Source organism: Piliocolobus tephrosceles, chromosome 1 (genome assembly GCF_002776525.5).
Source record: "Piliocolobus tephrosceles isolate RC106 chromosome 1, ASM277652v3, whole genome shotgun sequence".
Classification (NCBI taxonomy): domain Eukaryota; kingdom Metazoa; phylum Chordata; class Mammalia; order Primates; family Cercopithecidae; genus Piliocolobus; species Piliocolobus tephrosceles.
Window position 1 is genome coordinate 127,619,638 of NC_045434.1, and position 20,861 is coordinate 127,640,498.

The 20,861-nt window shown below is 44.8% G+C and overlaps 1 protein-coding gene across 1 annotated transcript in view; it reads left to right on the top strand.

The window, feature by feature from the left end:
* ABCA4 (ATP binding cassette subfamily A member 4) overlaps positions 1 to 11,718 on the top strand; it is a 133,581-nt gene extending 121,863 nt beyond the window's left edge. Inside the window, exons 45-50 of the mRNA XM_023231075.3 lie at positions 2,570 to 2,704; positions 3,459 to 3,562; positions 3,636 to 3,728; positions 6,390 to 6,639; positions 8,331 to 8,417; positions 11,310 to 11,718. Coding sequence (XP_023086843.2) covers positions 2,570 to 2,704; positions 3,459 to 3,562; positions 3,636 to 3,728; positions 6,390 to 6,639; positions 8,331 to 8,417; positions 11,310 to 11,315 — 675 coding nt within the window. The 3' untranslated portion in view covers positions 11,316 to 11,718. The remainder of the gene's footprint in view (positions 1 to 2,569; positions 2,705 to 3,458; positions 3,563 to 3,635; positions 3,729 to 6,389; positions 6,640 to 8,330; positions 8,418 to 11,309) is intronic.
* Positions 11,719 to 20,861: the final 9,143 nt, after the last annotated feature.

The following is a 20,861-nucleotide window of genomic DNA, read 5'->3' on the forward strand; positions in this document are numbered from 1 at the left end:
AGTTTGTATTTTATAGTGGTATAGGCAAAGTGATTCTGAAAATGTTAGATGTGTTACAGGATTAAGTAAATTAATAAATGTTTTGATGTTATTGGAACCCAGAATTCTCACTATGGAAGAAGGGACTTACAAATATGGAAAAGGGAAAAGCAAGAAAGAACTGCGAGGTCATGGATTGGAACTGGAAATAGCACTGGGAATTCTGGAATGTTTATATGCTTGTGTTTGTGGGTGCATGCAGGTGTGTTCATGTTTCATGCACACAGGCATGTATATATACACATATATTTGCCTGTGTATATCTGTCTTCTGAAAGGGTCAAGAAGCAAAAACACCCCAGCAGCCATGAGCACACTGAGTGCTCAGACTTTTGTCTTAATAACATTCCCCACTAAAAGTAAACCTGATTCCTTCAATAAATGATACATTCCAGGGCTGGAATGGCATAGGTATAAACTGAACCTGGAATATCTTATGCCAGAAAGTAAGGAAGTGCTTTAAAAAAATAAATAACAGGTTGGGCACGGTCGCTCACACCTGTAATCACAGCACTTTGGGAGGCCAAGGTGGGAAGATCACTTGAGCCCAGGAGTTCCAGATTAGCCTGTGCAATATAGGGAAACCCTGTCTCTACAAAAAAATTAACAAACAAATTAGCTGGGCCTGATGGTGCACACCTATAGTCCCAGCTACTCAGGTGGCTGAGGTGGGAGGAATGCTTGAGTCCTGGAAGTTGAGGTTGCAGTGAGCTGTGATCAAGCTGCTGCTCTCCAGCCTGGCAAACAGAGCAAGACTCTGTCTCTTAAAAAAATAATGATACTGTAATTTTAAAGAAATAAACGTATCTCTGTACAGATTGCTTATTGGTTACAAGGGAGAAACATAGTAATTTTGCAATGGAGAAATTAGATAGCACCTTAACTGGGTGATCAAAATTAACTTCTACAATGGAGAAATTAGACAACACCTTAACTGGGTGATCAAAATTAGCCTCTACAATGGAGAAATTAGACAGCACCTTAACTGGATGATCAAAATTAACCATAAGGGGCAGATGGACATCTCATGCCCAGAGATGTGATATCCTATGAAGGACACAGTTTCACTTATGTAGAATCCAGATTGGAGATATGTAACCTGAATCTTATCATAAGGAAACATCTGACAAGCTCCAAAGAAGGAATATTCCTTTTCTTTAAAAATAAAAAAGGAGACTGTATTCTTCAAAAATATGAGAGTCATAAAAGACAAGGAAAGAGCTATGGAAATATCTCTGATCGCAGGAGGCTAAATAGACACAATGACTGAATAACAGACAATAGACTACATCTTGTGCAGAAGAGAAAAAAAATGATAGAAAGATGTTATTGGACCAACTGACAAAACTGAACTCTGAACAGTAGATTAGGTAAATGTATCATAACATTAAGTTTACCGACATTGATAATGTACTGTGATTATGTAAAAGAAGATCCCTATTCTTAAGAAATATGCCCTGAAGTATTTAGGAATGAAGGGCTGCGATGAGTAACTTTCCCTCAAATGGGTCAAAAAATGGTGTGTGTGTGTCAGAGAAAAGGGTTTATTAGTTAATAATTCTATGAACTATTTTTATTCTTACATGTTCGTGTGAGTTTGAAACTATTTCCAAATAAAAAGTTAAAAATGGAGCTTACAGTCTAGTGGGAGGGATAGACAATCTACAGATAAATAGGTAAAATATCCGGTGCATTAGAGAGTGAAAAGTCCTCAGAGAACAGTAATGCAGGGAGGAAGTGTTGGGGTAGGGTTTGCACTTGGAGGTAGGGTGGCCCAGGGAGAGCCTGCAGAGGAGAGGACCTGAGTGAGGAACTGGAGGTGAGAGAGGGAGCCACGTGCACACCTAGGGAGGAACATTCCAGGCACAGGAAGCATGGTGAGCTTGTCGCCAGTGGCTTCCCTAGATCCCTTCCTGCGCATGTGCACACACACCTGGTGTCTCTGTCACCGTTCCCTCGCAGCACTGTCACGATCTGCCAGTATTCTGTTTGTTTTGACTGTCACCTCCCCGCAGTCTGAAGACAGCGGCAATGGCTGTGTTCACATTGTTCTCCAGTGCCTGGTTCAGTGTTCAGTACCCGGAGTATGGTCAGTGCTCCGTAGGTATGTGTCGGATGCACAAGGCTTTGGGTGTGACCCTCTTGAGGGGTGGGATCAACAGGTCTGGGACTCACCATCTTCTCAAACAGACCCTTCCTCCTCCACTCCTAGCCATGGTCCAGGACACTGGGCGAGACCCACTGTCTTGCTGTTTGTAAGGCTGAAGGCCGTTTCCCAGGGGCTACACCCAACACGTGCTGAGCTGACCGGGCCACCCTGGGATCCAAGACACAGGGTGAAGGAGCCCCTGTCTGGTGCCTGAAGCACATGCCAGAGGACAGGAGCCGACAGGAGCCAGCAGGAGCCTGTTTCAGCCTAGCTGGAGCTTTCATTCTGGAGGCATGAGATCTACGAGCCCAAGGCTTTGAACTGGGGGAGGTTTGGGGTGTTTGCTTGTATTCTCCAAATGGCATTTCTTTCTCTTCCCTAGGTTGCAAACTGGAGTATTAAGAGTCTGGGCCTGACTGTCTACGCCGACTGCCTGGCTGGCACGTACAGTGGGGGCAACAAGCGGAAACTCTCCACAGCCATCGCGCTCATTGGCTGCCCGCCCCTGGTGCTGCTGGTAACTGCGGGCTTGGGCCGCCCCAAGGGCTTAAACCAAGTGCTGTGTCTCTCGGGTTGGGGAAATAGGTTCTGGGTTGGCAGATTTAGAAACTGCAGCAATTCGGCTTTAGTCTGGACTGTTTCCTGTGTTGCTCATTTTGAGCGCTCAGCCCAGTGTTTGGTTCACACAGTTCTGGAGAAAAACAAGTTATGGCACAGCCTTGACTTGGGACTGTGCACATCCTGCGTTCCCAGGATGTCTCCCGTGGGCCATGGGCTCACAGCCGGGAAGTTTAGCCGGTTCTGTGGTGTGTCCGTGTCTGGTCCCCAAACAGGAGCACTGAGTTGGGTCAAAGGCTCTTGAGCTGGGCCAGGCCTGAGGCCATGCCCACGCAGTCCAAGGATCATGAGGGCACAGGGCACAGGACATAGCAGGAACCAGGAAAGTGACCTGAGTGATCTCCCTGCCTCCCGACAAATGTATTTGCAGGATTTTCTTTTTTTGAGGAGAATTCTGTCATTGCCTTAATCCACTTTAATCCCCTCATGGGCTGAAATGGGCCCAGGGTGGACACTATGCTTCTTTATTCTTTGATCCACCTCCTGCCTTCTGTACCCTACACGAGGGTACCCCTGTCTTGCTCAAGTGAGGGGAGTGACTGAGTGCACCGTCTGTCAGCTCATCCTCCTCCGGGGAGCCAGCCCAGGGGGAAGCAGTGATTGGAAGGGCCAGCTCCCAGCCTGTGCTCCCTAACTTTCTCTCCACCCCCCAGGACGAGCCCACCACAGGGATGGACCCCCAGGCACGCCGCATGCTGTGGAATGTCATCGTGAGCATCATCAGAGAAGGGAGGGCTGTGGTCCTCACATCCCACAGGCAAGAGATTCCCAGGGCTGGGGAAGGTGGGTGGGAGTCCTCTCCTGCTCACCTCCTCTCTCCTGCCCCACAGCATGGAAGAATGTGAGGCGCTGTGTACCCGGCTGGCCATCATGGTAAAGGGCGCCTTTCGATGTATGGGCACCATTCAGCATCTCAAGTCCAAGTAAGCAGATGGCGGGGTGTGCCCCTTGTTGCCTCTGTGGATCCAACTGGATCCTGTGTTCTCCCTTGACACTTGGAAGAGTCCTGCTGCCCCGTCATCCCCTGGGGCAGAGGCAGGTGGTGGCTGGGCCTCATTCTCCAGCAGCAGATGGAGAAGTCCATTATGCTGATAAGAAACTCCTCTATATTGGCCTAATTTCCTGTGGTCGAAGACTCGCCCAAGTCTCTGGATGGGGTGTCTGATCAGGACACATGCAGAGCCTGGCTGGGATGAGGGACCCAACAGATCCAGGACCTGTGGCTTATTTACTAAGAGTCCATTCCAATGTAGAAATGGTTAGGAAACCAACTGGCTTGAGGACCCATTTTTGTTTTTGTTTTTAGAATATTGTATGCTTTTGAGTTTGAAAAAAGACCATATGTTATATGACAAACCAACAATGCCAGTAATCTTGAGTAGGATTATCCTTACACTGTACCCACACATTGTAAACTATTGTAGATAATTCCTTATTATGAAGAGTTTGCATGCCAAAGCTAACAGTTTCAGATTATCAGCACATTACCATGCTCATTCACATTCTGATAAGCTTTATGATCTAGAAAAGAACAGAGTTACAATTACTCACTTATTTAACAAACACTTTTTAAGAGCTCAGAATATAAGTCACTAAGCTGGTTGGTGGAGGAACAGCACATAACCCACCTTATCTATGCTGAGGTGCATAATCCGGATGCACCCACGGGAGGGTGTTGCACAGAAAATGTCATCCTTTCATATGTGTCAGAGCAGATAAATGACTGAGAGAAAGGTCTAATAGATTAGCTGCTTGTGGCAAGTGGACATTTGACCCATGATTTATTGAGCAACTACAGCTTGGACACTGCATAGATATCTATAGAAATAGCAGCATGTCAGGTCACCAGACCTGTGTCAGCAACTTCCTGTGTCCAGCTGCTGGAGAAAGGGAAGTTCTCCTATTCCTTTCCCTCTAACTCCTCAATATCTGCATGATAGAGGAGGTGAGAGAGGAGTGTTGCCTGTGTGGAGGGATGGCAAGTTTTCTGGAGCTGAAAGGTGAACAGCATCTTACTGCAGAGGAGAACAGCCCTAGACCACGGAGGGAGCTTTGGAGTCAGTTATGACTGACACAGGATACCAAGGCATAGGGTACTGACACCCGCTAGCCGTGCACACACTCTCTGGTGGACCATCCCTCATCCAAGTGAGGGTAACCAGCCATCCTGCTGAGGGAGGAAGAAAGCACCAATGGCCCGGGCCCTAGCAGCTCCATTTGCTTCGAGAAGCTTCCTCAGGGAAGTGCTGCCTTCCCGAGCCTTTGCTCCCACCTGGCCCATCAGCCCTTACCACCACTCAGTATGCACTGGTCCATGTGTCTTTATGGGCGGTCTTGGGATCCCCACACTGGGCTAAAACTACCTTTGATGGCCAGGTGCAGTGGCTCACACCTGTAATCCTATCACTTTGGGAAGCTGAGGCCGGCGGATCACTTGAGGTCAGGAGTTCGAGACCAACCTGGCCAACATGCTGAAACCCTGTCTACTAAAAAGACAAAAATTAGCTGGGCATGGCGGTGTGCACCTGTAATCCCACCTACTCAAGAAACTGAGGCATAAGAATTCCTTGAACCCAGGAGTTGGAGGTTGCAGTGAATCGAGATCACACCACTGCACTCCAGCCTGGGCAACAGGGCAAGACTCTGTCTCAAAAAATAAAAGAGGCTGGGTGCGGTGGCTCATACCTGTAATCCCAGCACTTTGGGAAGCCAAGGCAGGTGGATCACTTGAGGTCAGGAGTTTAAGACCAGCCTGGCCAACATGGTGAAACTCTGTCTCTACTAAAAATACAAAAAAAAAAAGCCGAGTGTCATGGCGGGCGCCTGTAATCGCAGCTACTCAGGAGGCTGAGGCAGGAGAATTGCTTGAACCCAGGAGGCGGAGGTTGCAGTGAGCCAAGATCATGCCACTGTACTCCAACCTGGGCAACAGTGAGACTCTGCCTCAAATAAATAAATAAATAAATAAATAAATAAATAAATTAAAAAAATAAAATAAAACTACCTTTGACTTCAGCAAGTACGATTGTCCCACATTACCATGCAGACATTTGACCTCTAAAAACTGGTATCAAATGATTTCTCCAGGGACTACCATGGTTTTTCTCTCATAGTTTTCCTGTGTACCCAGGTCTATGGTATGGGCCTTTAATCCCCAGTATTTCTTTTTTTGTTGTTCTTGTTTGGGTTTGTTTCTCGTTTTTCAGTTTTTGTTGAGACAGCGTCTCACTCTGTCACCCAGGCTGGAGCGCAGTGTCATGATCGTGGCTCACTATAGCCTTGACCTCCTGTGCTGAAGTGATCCTCACGCCTCAGCCTCCCAAGTAGCTGGGACCACAGGCATGTGCCACCACGCCCTGCTCATTTTTGTAGAGACAGGGTCTTACTTGTTGCCCAGGCTTATCTTACACTCCTGAGCTCAAGTGATCCTCCCGCCTCTACCTCCCAAATTGCTGGGATTACAGGTGTGAGCCACCAAGCCGGGCTTAATCCCCAAAATTTCTGATGAGTCTACTCCTTATTTTGGGATTACCTTAGGCCCAACCACTAACAGAGGCCTGTCCTGCACTGTGTGCATCCCCTAGATTTGGAGATGGCTATATCGTCACAATGAAGATCAAATCCCCAAAGGATGACTTGCTTCCTGACCTGAACCCTGTGGAGCAGTTCTTCCAGGGGAACTTCCCAGGCAGCGTGCAGAGGGAGAGGCACTATAACATGCTCCAGTTCCAGGTCTCCTCCTCCTCCCTGGCAAGGATCTTCCAGCTCCTCCTCTCCCACAAGGACAGCCTGCTCATCGAGGAGTACTCAGTCACACAGACCACCCTGGACCAGGCAAGTTGGCCCCGGGGCACCAAGAGCTGAGCAAAGACTGGCCCAGAACATCCAATGTGGTTTGGAATGGCCATAAGAGGGAGGCATAATATTCCCGATTTTTAACAAACTCTTGCCCTCTGTTTATTGGGGTAAAAGGTGGTATATCAGAAATTGTTTTCTAACAATATTTTTTAGTCATCAGGAAACTTCATTGATTTTTTTTTTTTTTTTTTTACATTATCCTTCCCTGTGATCCTATGGTGTGTTATTTCATTCTTGCTGGTTTGTGGTGGTGGTTTTTCTTTCAACTCAGCTTTATTGATATGTAATTAACATACGATGAAACACAGGCTCTTGCGAGGCCAAGGCAGGAGGATCACTTGAGCCCAGGAGTTTAAGACGGGCCCATGCAACAAAGTGAGATCTCGTCTCTACAAAAAAAAATCAGAAAATTAGCCAGGCATGGTGTTGCATGCCTGTGGTCCCAGCTACATGGGAGGTTGAGGCAGAAAGATTGCTGGAGCCCAGGAGGTCAAGGCTGCCATGAACTGTGTTCATATCACTGCACTCTAGTCTGGGTGACAGAGCAAGCCCCTGTCTCTAAAAAGCAAAACAAAACAAAAACACCAATTTTAAATGTACAGTTTAGTGAGTTTTGATAAACGTGTATTCCATGTGTGGTTTTTTAAGATGTAATCACATTTTTTATTGCGGTAAAATATAATAACATAAAATTGACCATGTCAACCATGTTTAAGTGCACAGTGCAGTGGTATTAAGTACATTTACATTGTTGTACAACAATTACCACCATCCCCGATAGAACTCTTTCATCTTGCTTCAGTGAAAATCTGTGCCCATTAAACACTAACTCGCCACTTACTGCCCCCCTCGCCCTTGGCAACTACTGTTCCACTTTCTGTCTCTAAGGCTCTGACTACTATAGATACCTCATATAAGTGGAATCATACAGTGTTTGTCCTTTTGTGTCTGGCTTATTATGTGAGGACTTAGCATAATATCCTCAAGTTTCATCCGTGTTATATCATATGCCAGAATTTCCTTCCTTTTCCAGGCTGAATAATATTCCTTTGTATGTATATGTGCTACATTTTGTTCATCCATCTATTCATTCATTGATGGACATTTGGGTTGTTTCTGGGTTTTGTGTTTTTATATATGTTTGTTTTAAAATAAACGTCTTTAAAGAACGTTAAGTAAAGCAAGGAAAATGGAAATAGGGAAGTCTCCATTTAACCCCTGAGGAGCTGGCTCACCCACACCTTCTCATCAGCATTAAGCAGGGGAAGGCACAAGCAGGAGTCTGGACCACATGCACACTCAACGAGGAGCCAAACAGGGATCAGTGACTTTTTTTTCTTTTCTTTTTTTAGTTAGAGGATTAGGATGCTGCTAGCTGAGAATCTGCCTTGCCTTGATTACCCCAGTGCCTGGTGCCCAAGTCCCTTGAGTCCTCCAGCAGGAACTCCTGTGGCATCACTCGGGAGTCTAGTCTAAGAAGATAGCGCTGACCAGGGCACTGGTGGCCAGGCTTCCGTGGGTGGGCCAGCCTCCCCCGGGAAGGACACAAGCCATACCAGCTGGGCTGTATGTGAACTGTGGAAAATAGAGAGCAAAGTGGGTAGGTGGGTGTAGGGTGCTGTTTTCCTGGAAATATCGACCTAATCTTGCTCTTCTCTTACCTCCAGGTATTTGTAAATTTTGCTAAACAGCAGAATGAAATTCACGACCTCCCTTTGCACCCTCGAGCTGCTGGAGCCAGCCGACAAGCCCAGGTACCCATGCTGCTTACGCAGTCCACAGCTTGAGGCACCTCCTCGGCTCAGAGCCCAGCTGGTTCATTGGGCTTGAGTTGCTTCAAGGCCTCAGATATGCCTCCTACAGAGAGTCCCACCCATACCATGGTCCCCACCAAGCCCCCACCACATCCTCATCACATCCTTGCTAAGTCCCTGCCACTGTCCCCCTGTTCTGTGCTGAAGAACTTTTCATTCAGTAGCTGTAGGGGTTCCTGTTGTAATCAGGAAACCATTTGGATAGTATGGGAGAGCATTTTTGAAAAGAACTTTCCCATGTTTTTGCTTACAGCAGAAAAGCTTGGATTTGGGGAATAAGGAGCAGAGAAGGTAATAGAGAATATTAGAATGTTTTGGCTGCTTGACATCTATGTCTGGACATGTGTTTGAGTTTCAAAGGAAGAGACTTAATTGGCATATCATTTCAGTGGCAGACACATTTGGTTAGATCAAGGAATAGCACCTGTTGTAGGAAGGGGGCTCTTAGTTATTTACAAAAAATCAAGAAGATGGAGAAAGAAGCAATAGGAGGTATGTCTCCTGGCTTGTGACAACTCTTGGAATAGGTGCTTGCAGGTTCCTGCCCTGACGCAGTGGCCATGTAAAGAGCATACCACCCAAGAAGGAGAGAGCTAGAGCAAGTACTAGAGGAGGCACGAGCATCCCAATGCTTTGGCTTAAGCCTGGGACTGTAGAGGGATGAATTAGCCGCTCTCTTCTGACTTACCTGGAGAGTAAATCAAATCAAAGCAAATCAAATCAAGAAGCAAGGATGTGCAAAAGCCTTATTTCCCCATAAAGTTTTTATTCTGCCCAGTTTCTTGATTGCAAGAAAAACCAAATACAGCTAATTATTGAAACACTGCTGTCCAAAGCAGTGCTTGTGATGAATTTTTTCGCTTCCTCTTGACCAGCAGAGACCTAATGGCTACTTGGCAAAATTGACTTTGTCTTCCCACCCCTTACCTGCCAGAGGGCCCAGAAATGCCTAAGTAAAGGCCCCTTTAGATAGGGAAAGGTTGCTTTTACTGAGATCTTCCAGCCACCGATTCCCACCCATTTATAGATCTGGTGATTGCTGCTGACATCAGTTGAAAATTATTTTTGAAAACCACTTGCAGTCATGAATCCTTTTTATAACTCTATAACTCAGAATATATAATTGAGTAGCAAAATTGTTTCCCAGAATTACCCAGTGGTCTCCCCACTCCTTCCTGCATGTTCCCTCTTAAAGGACTAATCCCACATCACCTCTGGGCCAGGCAGAACATCAAGGGTGCTGATGGTCTATGATCTACAACAGTTAATTCCAAACTTTTACCCCTTATTGGGTGAGATCATTTTTCTATTGTGTTTTTTACATTTTTGTTCACAAAGATTAGAAAACCTGCAACACGCTTATTGACATATTTTTATGATAATTTTCATCCAAAACCTAATTCTGGCTTTACAACATACTATCTTTACAAAGGTTTGCGAAAATTCTTTCATATAGCATTGTATTGTCTGTCATGAAATAAATGGTAATTATATTATTGTTTACATTATACCACCTCAAAATAATTTCCTTTAAAGTACCCTTCAAACAAGAAAAAGGTAATTTCTCTCAAGAAGTTCTAGAGAGAATTTACAACTTGCTTCTAAGCAAATGCAAGAACTACAGGAAGTTCATCCGGCTGTTGGCTTGACAACTCCAAATTGTGAGCCAGGACCACACGGATACTTATCTAGAAATCAGCATGTTAGATTATCAAGAACATTTTTACTCTAAAAAGGACTCCATCTTGGAAAACATGTTTTGGGATAAGGTCTTATGCAATCTTACACTCTGTTGTTAAAACTGGTGAGGGTCAAGATTTTAATAAATTAAGTAGGTGACAGATGATCGGACAACTTAGAAACATCCTAAATAGGTTAATAATTGTGTGACCATCGCATGTGCATTCCCAAATTAGGAACAACTCAGATCAATTTCTAATCCTTATTCTTACACTGTTCCAGTTCCCCCGTATAATTGGTATCTTTCCATTAGTTTCAGAAGTTTCTGAAGTACCCTCAGCCTTGATGGGGATCCTCACACCAACTCAAATCCTGTTCTCAGCCCTAAGTACTGTATTAGTCATCCTCTTAAGGGGATATGTGATTTTAAATCAGATAACGGGATAAACCACATTTCGTCTAGACTGGTCAGGGCTTTGGCCAATCCCCTCCTCACCCACACTACCCCAACCCCACAGCGGGCATTGGTTCAGGAATTCAACCCACACTCTGTAGCTGGAGACAGTGTGTCTCCAGTTAAAAAGGTCACCTTGGTGTCCACTTCTCAAGGAACATGGACACCTTTGTTAATCAAAGCGCAAGCTTTGATCTGGAGCCTAATATCCTGCACGCCAGCTCTCATCTCTCCCCTCCCCCAGTCACATTTTCATGCTTCTCAGAGCCACCCCTACAGGAAGTGGTCAAGGGAATTCTGTACCTCAGGGCTGACCTAAATCAGGATTTCTTGGATTTTAAGATAATGGTAACTTTCTTAAGCTAAAAAAAAGCCCCCAAAGACCCCATAAGAGCCCTTGGAAACAGCACCATGGATGTAGCTTCCCTCCAGGATGTAAGCATGTATGCACACATCTCATATGTCTGAGTCTTTGTAACAAATGCCTGGATCTTAGAACCAGGGTGACCTGATTCATAGATTTCATAGAGAAGGAGAGAAAGATGGCCCATAACCCAGGTGATCTGACGGAATCACAGTGCCCTCAGCTGAGTGCCCTTCAGAGACTGATTGACAACTGTTTAGTTTTGAAATCTAAAAGTAGTCACACCATCTCAGAAAACCAAGATGACGCGAGTCCATGTGATCTCATTCCACAGGACTGATCTTTCACACCGCTCGTTCCTGCAGCCGGAAAGGAACTCTGGACAGCTGGAGGCGCAGGAGCCTGTGTCCATATGGTCATCCAAATGGACTGGCCAGCATAAATGACCCCACTGCAGCAGAAAACAAACACACGAGGAGCGTGCAGCGAATTCAGAAAGAGGCTCTTTCAGAAGGAAACCGAAACTGACTTGCTCACCCGGAACACTTGATGGTGAAACCAAACAAATACAAAATCCTTCTTCTCCAGACCACAGAGTTAGAAACCCCGGGCCATCCCACTAGCAGCTTTGGCCTTCATATTGCTCTCATTTCAAGCAGATCTGCTTTTCTCTGTGTTTGTCTGTGTGTCTGCGTGTGTGATTTTCATGGAAAAATAAAATGCAAATGCAGTCATCACAAACTGTCCTAATCCACAGTCTCCCTGGTGTGCACCACCTAGTATAGTTTTAGACATTCTTTAGGTGGGTGCATAGCTCCTTGTCAGTCCTATGCACTTCTGTGAGTGTTACTGCCTCAGGACTGCTTGTTCTGGCAAGATTCTGCAACACTAGGTTGGAAGTGAATGGACTAGTCTTAATGTTCCATGTCAAGTCTTTGTAGAGTTTGAAGAAAACACCCAACTAGTAATGCCTATAAACATTATCCATTGTCAGCTGGGTATTACCGACTTTGAGTTTCATGTCTGTTTGCCCAACTTATTTGAGTGTTTACCTCACAGGTGTAATCAGAACAGGAGACAAAGAGGCATGGACAGGCGAGAGTTGGTCCTTGGTTGGACCTGAGATCCGACAGGACTTTGTAACCATTTGAAGATGTCAGGACCTCATTCACATGCTGCTGTGCCATTTTCACAATGCTACCATGTGCATCTTCTGCAGTGGTGTTAGAAGGGAATGAAGGTCAGGCGTGATGGCTCACACCTGTAATCCCAGCACACTGGGAGGCTGAGGCAGGCAGATCATGAGGTCAGAAGATCGAGACCATCCTGACTAACACAGTGAGACCCCGTGTCTACTAAAAATACAAAAAATTAGCCGAGCATGGTGACACATGCCTGTAGTCCCAGTTACTCAGGAGGCTGAGGCAGGAGAATCGCTTGAACCAGGAGGCGGAGGTTGCAGTAGGCCGAGATCGCGCCACTGCACTCTAGCCTGGGCGACAGAGCCAGACTCCATCTGGAAAAAGACAAAAGAAAGGAATGAGGATGGACATCTAGTTCACATAAATGCTCACCAAGATTCAGAAAATAATCGTTTTGAACCAAACGTTTCCAAAGACTTGTGGATGAGGAGAACAAGTGGGTTTCCTTGCCAGGGCAGTCTCCCTCCATGACCTGGAGATGGGCTTCTTCGTAAACATGCTTTCATTATACTGAGGATAGACTCCAGAGTCGGGGTGAGAGAAGAGGGAAAGGGGAGAGATGCTGCGGCCCAGGAACTGTGGCTGAGAAGAGGATGAGGAAGAAAGCATAAGGTGCTAAAATTTTTGTTTCAGCAAGAAGGGTCCTGTGCTCGTTTAGAGGCAGACAGAGGGCAAGGGCTACACAACTTTAAGTCCTGCACACCTCCTGACTTGCCACTTTGCACCTACTAAATGCTAGGCAAATAACTGCCCATAGAGACTATACAACTACTTTGGTAGCCCCACAGCTTCATCTGGTTTTGACTTTTTCCTTTAACTTATCACTGACCAAAACTGTAAGACCATTTTAGCTAGGGCTAGGATAGAGGTTGGGAAAGCCCAGCACACTGCTTGCATCACACTGCTGCACCCTGGCTAGTCTCAGAATTTAAATTAGCAACTACAATATCACAGGAAAGAAGACTACACTCTTTGGGGCTGCTTAGGAAAAGAGAAGAAGAAAAAAAAAGACTATGTAGAGTAAGGGAGGTGGATTCTGTTTGGCTGTGAGAGTTTCAGAAAGGCATCATGAACTGAATAGAGTTGGATGCAGGTAAAATCTGCACAACCCCTTAAGGAAAAATCTCAGTTTTACCTTTTGTCTTCACTACACCTGAGGTCTGTGTCTTTTCATCCTGTTTTTTCCAGCTCCTGGCACACAGAATATGTTCAACTAATACCCACCAAACTGAAAGCCTAGCAAACTATGAAAACCCAGCAAGAAAAATAGACAGAAAATAAGTGGGTCCAAGAAAATGATGCCTCAAAAAGCAGCAAAGGGCAAGTGGAGCAGGAGGATGCCGTGCTTTAAAAATACCCACAGGCCGGACACAGTGGCTCATGTCTAATCCTAGCACTTTGGGAGGCTGAGGCAGGTGAATTGCCTGAGCTCAGGAGTTTGAGACCGGCTGGTCAACATGGTGAAACCCCATCTCTACTAAAATACAAAAAAAAAAAAAAAAAAATTAACCAGGTGTGGTGGTGGGTGCCTGTAATCCCAGCTACTCAGGAGACTGAAGCAGGAAAATTGCTTGAACCCGGGAGGCAGAGGTTGTAGTGAGCTGAGATCCTGCCACTGCACTCCAACCTGGCAACAGAGCGAGACTCCATTCAGAAAAAAAAAACAACAAAAAACAGCCACAAAGCAAGGAAGAGGCGGCAAAGCCACAGCTTGCTTCGGTTTGAAGAGGGTTAAAGCTGGAAGCTTGGCCCAGATCTCCTGAGAATGTGTGACTCTACTGAAAGATGCCCCAGTCTGTTAATAAGGGAAATTTATGAGGAAAAGGAGGAGGAAATGGAGAGAGTCAGTTCAGAAAACATGGCCAGCCAAGAGATGCTCCAGGCATATGATGTGCTGCCAGAATTTCTAAGTTTCCAGTTCTTCTTTGGGAAGCTCAAGATTTTGGAATAGCTGGGATAAAAAGAGAAATCTCTTTCAACCTGAGTGAAAAGCCCACTCTAGCTCTCCTGAAGAGATGGGAAGAGAAAAGTGGGGTAGAGAACCCATCGGCAAAGCTCTGGGCTTGGGGCGCAGGGTCTCCGTGACAGCCTGGGCACCTTCACTGTGGCCAGTGAGGAGGAAGTTCTGCACCAGCAGGCCTGTGGGGATGATGGGGCAAGGGAGGAGCTTTTCCTCTAGAAATAAAGCAGCCTCACCCTTGTGGGGTGGCTGTTTCAGGCACCAGAAGGACTCAGCCTGTGGGCCCCAGCCACCTGGGGCTTCGTTTCCTCAACGCAGCATTTCAATGCCTGAGCAGGTGCCCTGAGCTTAACAGTTCATGACTCCTGATGATAACAGGGGAGGATTGCTCCACATTTTGTCCAAGGTGATCGTCAAGTTGGGGAAAGCATAAGCACTGGAATTTTCAGATTCATAAAGCCCTAGGCTTGTAGAGTTGGAAAATACCTCAACATTCACAAATTAAGCCTTTGTGGGATTGTTTTGTTTCCACTGGTTTAATAGAAAAGGAAAAGTACATTCCAGAAAAATTCAATGGCTTGGTAGGCCATCCAGCCTTCCCTGCAGCCCCACTCCACTGCCGTCCTCCTTAAGCGGCTTCATTCTCCCAGGGCTAAGCATCCACAGGTCCCAGGGGACATGCCCACTGGACCCAGAACTCTGCAATTCCCTGTCCAAATGAGGTAAAGCCCACTTCTGGGGCCTGTGTGAGCTGAGTCCAGGCTGGTCCCGGATCGTGCTGGCTAGTGTCCACCCATGGCACACGAGGCCACTTGGGAAAACAGGGGAAGGAAGAAAAGGGGAGCGAGCCATGGGAGAGTGGGCTGTGCACCACCACAGGCCAGTGTGGAACTCCAAGGAGGCCAAGAAGATGACATTTGAACCCAGGGCATTATGGAGGTGGTTATTTAGCAGTTTGTTAGCTTCATTTGTAACTTCAAGCACTGAGACACAAATGGCATGAGGACCCCCAAGGCACTCTACTCAGGGCCCTTCCTGCAGCTTACCATGACACACACTCAGCTTCCTGAGCAGCTGCCTGATGTCCAGGCTCAGATGTGCACATCGCATGAGACATGCTTTGCCAAGACCCAAGCCTTCTTCTTGGTTTTATACTTTAGTACATTTCATAAGAGACCACAGATTATTGTAGCTAAATCCCACAGTCTTGAGTCATGGTGAGTTTCAGGGGACACATTTCATTCATAAGACACTGCATAGCACCTGGTCAGACAGCATTCCAGGCACACAGCCTAGCCCTGGTGCAATTCTTGCTTTCCACCAGAGCTAGGCAGCCTCTTTGGTCTTGAACAATACTGATTTCCATGTTCATCCTCTTACAGCTGCCAAAGAAGCAAAGGAGTAAGGGGGAAAGGAGGGGAGAGAGGAAACAGTGCAGAAGAAGGTGAAAAAGCATCCACTACTCCGTATTCTGGGGACAAAGCAGAGAACAAGACACAGGCTCTGCTTTCATGGTGTTAACATTCTAATGCAGCAGTCAGCACATTTTTTTTTTCTGTAAAGGGCTGGATAGTGACTATTTCAGACTTTGCAAGTCATACAGCCTCTGGTTGCAACTACTCAGCTTGGCTGTGGTTCACGGAAGCAGCTATAGATAACATGTAAGGAATGGGCGAGGCTGGGTTTGGCTCATAAGCCATACTGTGCCCACCCCTGTTCTAGGAAGTAAACAGATTAATGTAAAGGGACATCAGAGACAGCTTCAGGTGCCTTTTAGGGACCCCTCCCCCATTACCACTTGGTACATTTTCTGTTTTATAGTAGGAGCTGCAAGTAACTCCAGTTTAGCTGGGACAGCAGATGTTGAAAGATAAATTGAAGGTCAGAGAATGGGGACAATTTTAAGCTCAGAAACTATAATTTTAGATCTTCATTGAACTAAATCAACAGCTGACAGCAGCCAGCCTGCAGGAAGGTGTAACGAGCCTGGATTTTTTCCTGTTTCTCCCATCAGCCGCACTTCATGCAACAAGATGTCTTATAGGTACAGCATCAAGTCCCACCTAAACCAACAGGAGCCTGAGGGCTCAGCTCCGAACATTCATGGTCGTTCCCTCAGCTAAATGTCTACGGAGCTCTATAGAAGCAAAACAGCAAGGTCAGTAGGTTGATCACTTTTAAAATGCGGGCTCTTGGGCAAAAATGTCAGGGAAGAGCCAGGAAGTCCCAATTTATTCGTAGTCCCCGCTTTGGAGAGGATTCCCTGTTTTGGAGTGTTCAGTGGTATTTATCGCTATAAAGGTGTAGATGATGAACTTTGAAAACTACAGGATGGTAAGCAATTATAAGGTAATGTTATACTTTTTGTTATTTTAATTGTTCTCACTTTCTGAGATCCTGAACTGATTAATTTTCCTGTTTCAGTTGTAGGCATGACTCTTCTCCTGTCCTGAGAGGCTTAAAAAAAACCTCAGACTCCTTCTCTTCCACATTCTTCACCCCCTGTATTCTACCACTTGCCAAAATACAGCTTCCAACATCACAAGGTCATTCCCAAATACCCCTTTTGCCTTACTTTTACCACTGTCCTTTCTCTGATAGAGGCCTTATTACTACTTCCTGTCTGGGCGATGTTCCAGCTCCAAGCCTGGCCTGGCCTCTCCCACATCCACTGATACCAGTCTGCTTCTTAAAATTCCTCTCCTGAGGTCTGTTTGGTAACCACGATTGAACCCTTACTATTAGCCAGGCACTGTGCTAACTGCCACATACAATAAAAGTCCCCAACACCACTCTGGTTGGGAAGCTGTCTCAGAAATAGATGAGGTCAATGCAGTAGGGAAAGGGAGGGAGAGGGGATGGGAGAAGGAGAAGGAAAGAGGAGAAGAGAGAGATTGAGAAAATGTGAAAGAATGCATTATCGGAGCCCAAAAGAAGCACACTCAACTAGCAGGAAGTGGGAGGGAGTAGGGAAGACTTCCCAGAAGGATCATTCACTGAAGTTCTCAATGGTTCCCATAAACTGCAGAGTTAAGTGCAAAATCCTCACTTTGACATTAAAGGCCTTTTATGATTTGGCCCCAACTTACCCTTCCAGCTTGACCCCTTACCAGTCCACATATGAGTTATAGTCTAGCCAAACAGAACCCCTAAATTCAACCCTCATTTTCCTGTCCCTGTCTTTAAGTATTCTCTCCCCTCTCCCTAGAATAACACTTTTCAAATTTGTATTCAGTGTTAACAACTAGTTATTTACATGAAAGTATTTAAAAAATTAAGTTAGTTCTATCTCACAACATACACAAAGATAAGCTCCAAGTGGATTAAAGTATTCTTTTTAAAAAATAAGAAGTCATTTTATGTAATAATTTTTAAATTGTGAAACAATCACAAATTTACAAGAAAGTTGCAAGTATAATATAGTTTTTCAATCATTTGACAAAAAACTGCCAACCTGAAGCCTCATAGTTTGTATAGTTTGTGTATTTCCTACAAACAAGTACATTCTCCTACATGATCACAATACAGCTACCAACAGCAGTAAATTAACATCACTACCATCTAATCCTCAGACCCCATTCAAGTCTCAACAATCATCCCAATAATGTCCTCCTTTATAGCAAAAGGATCCAGTTCAGAATCACACGTTGCATTGAGTTGGCACGTCTTTTTGATCTCCTTTAGTTTGGAACAGCTTCTCAGTCTTTTAACGATGACAGGTCAGTTATTTTGTAGTGTTCTTCAATGTGGGCCTGTCTGATGTTTCTTCATAATGAGATTTATGTATCTTTGGCAGGAATATCTCAGAAGCAATACTGTGTTCTTTCCATTGCATCCTATTAGATGGTGTGCAATTTCAACTTGACCCATTACTAATGATGTTCACTTTAATCACTTGATTATGGAGGTGTGTGCAGGCTTCTCGTCCACAAGATGATTCTCTTTCCCTTTGTAATTTACAAGTATTTTATTTACATGTATCTATTTATGAATTCATGGCTTCCTATTATATTCAATGGGTTTAATTCTTTACTAGTTAGCTTAATGTCCAATTTGTCCCTTATTTAGCTAGTAGAAATCCATCAGATGGCTCTTGTGTCCTTTTGATGTGTTTCACATCATTCTTTGAGCACTTACCTGCTTTCTGGCACAACAAGATATTCCAGGTTTATCTCCCATTTCCCCAAGGGCCCTGGTTCTTTTTAGGGAACATACTATTCAGAAGCCAACATCTAGGCTCTCTTAGTGGACAATTAGAGAATATGTATGTATGTACATATGCATAGATATAGATATATATGCAGTCATATCTATATTTATTTCTCTATATATTAATGTATACATCAACAATCACGAGGTTATGCTGATACCTCCGATTCCAATACAACATCACAGCATTTACTTTCATTTTTTCCTTCCACATTTTCAGCTCCCTTCCCTGAAAAATTGGCTCCCAATATCTTTAATATATTTATACACACATTTACTTATACGATAGATCCCTCTGGATATAACACATCTCCCATCTCCACCACTGTGATCCTGCCTACCTTCCCCAACAAGACTCTCACCTGACACTACCAGGGTTCTGATACCCACACTTCCCTCCCCTTGCTCAGGCTCTGACTCCCCACCCTGGGCCACTCCAGCACACAGATACCCTCCTCACCCTGCCTGGGGTCTGGTTTCCACCTTCCTACATGGATGCCCTCCTTGCCTTGCCTGGGCTCTTACACCTGCTCACAGCCCCTGAGGCTCCCCTGAGCCCTACCTGGGTACCTACCCGGCTCCCTAACACCTAAGAGCCTTAAGAATGATCTACTCAGAAAGAAAGGAAACAGAAGAGGGAAAGGAAGAATACCCAAGACCACTTTTGAAAACCAAAGTGGAAAATCATTAGAAGAAAACATAAGATACTGTTTTCATCATGTTGAGATAAGAAAAGTTTTCTTAATAATGTTGGTTGCTAACACCTAATGAGTGCCAGGGACTCATGGCACTTGTGAGTCAACTATGCGCCAGGGACTGTTTTAAGCACTTTATATATTTAATTACATAATCCTTACAGCTACCTAATAGGCAGGAACTATGATTATCTCCATTTAACAGATGAATGAACAGAAACCCAAAGAGGTAAACTTGACTGAAACTGTACAGTAAGCCATGGGGCTGGGATTTAAACCCACATGGTCTGGCTCCAGAGCTTATATTCTTACTCACTACTCCATACAGCCTCTCCAAAGACACATAACAAAACATGCGCGTGTGTGCGCGCGCACACACACACACACACACACACACACACACCCTGTAGGGGAAAAGATTCATTAATTTGAGTACATTAAAATGAAAAACCTCCACAAAACAAACCACACTCTAAAAAATAAACACAGACTGCAGACAGGAAGAAATTATTTTCAGTGTACATAATGAACAAAGAATTAGTATTCTGATAGATGTAAAAAAGACAAATAACCCAAAGACAAATGAGCAAAGAATACAAATAGACACTTCACAGAAGGGGAAACTCAAATAGTCACTAAGCATGTGAAAAGATGCACAGCCTCACTAGTAATCAAGGAAATAAAAATCCAAATAACAATGGGATACTATTTCACACCTATCAGGTTGGCAAAAATCAGAAAGATGAATGCTACCAAATCTGTCATCATCATGGAGAATTGGGAACTCTCACTACTAGTGGGCATGTGTGAAGAGGGTCCCCAAGACCACCCTTATGTTCAGAGATGCATATACTAGAGGGACTCACAAGACATGTTCAGAGATATGCTAGAGGGACTTAGAAGATTCAGCATATAAGTGTACTCATGGCTAAGATGTATTACAGCAATGGAGTAAGAATACACAGCCAGATCATAAGGGAAGAAAACATGGAAAAGATCTGGTGGGATCCATGCACAGGCTCCTGTATGCTTTCCCCTCCCATGAGGGATCACATAGAGTACATTCATTTCCCAGTGGTGAAAATGCGGCAATGGGTGTGTGATGCTTCTGCCCAGGGAAGGCCATTAGAGACTTGGCACCCAAGGTTTTTATTGTGTCACATAAGCACACTTTAACTAGCATGTTTCAAAATTCCAGACTTCCAGAAGGAAAGGAAGGGCTCAGCATGAACCACATTGTTTCCACAGTCTAGGCACAGTAAGCCATGCTTATCCATTAAAGAACAATAGGAACACTCCAGAAACCCAAGTTCCCAGATGCCAGCTAAGGGTTAGCCTTGCAAGCAGACCCTTCTGAAAACAGCAGCTTTGGGTCTGCTATGATAACTATTTACTGCAGAGTGTCCATGGATAGGACCAGTTTGGACAGGATTTGACAACATCTAGTAAAGTTAAAGATGTACATGTCCACCAGCCCAAACCTTTCTCCTAGGTCTACTCTGTCTTAGAGAAACTGGACATGTGCACAGGAGGATATGCTCAGGTGTGTTTCTTGCAGCCTTGTTTATAAAAGCAAAATATTAAAAACAATCTGAATGCTAATCAAGAGAAAATGAGTAAATAAAGTATGACCTGTTCATGCAATGGATGCTATGTAGTAACAAAAATGAACTACAGATGGGTAAGTCTCAAAATATAATGTTACTAAAAATATATAATGGCAACAAGATCTTCCATGGTCACTCTGAGGAAAATTTTGATTTCCTCTACTGCCATCCTCATGTTACATTCCCTTCTCTGCTTTTTCTTACATTGTTAGT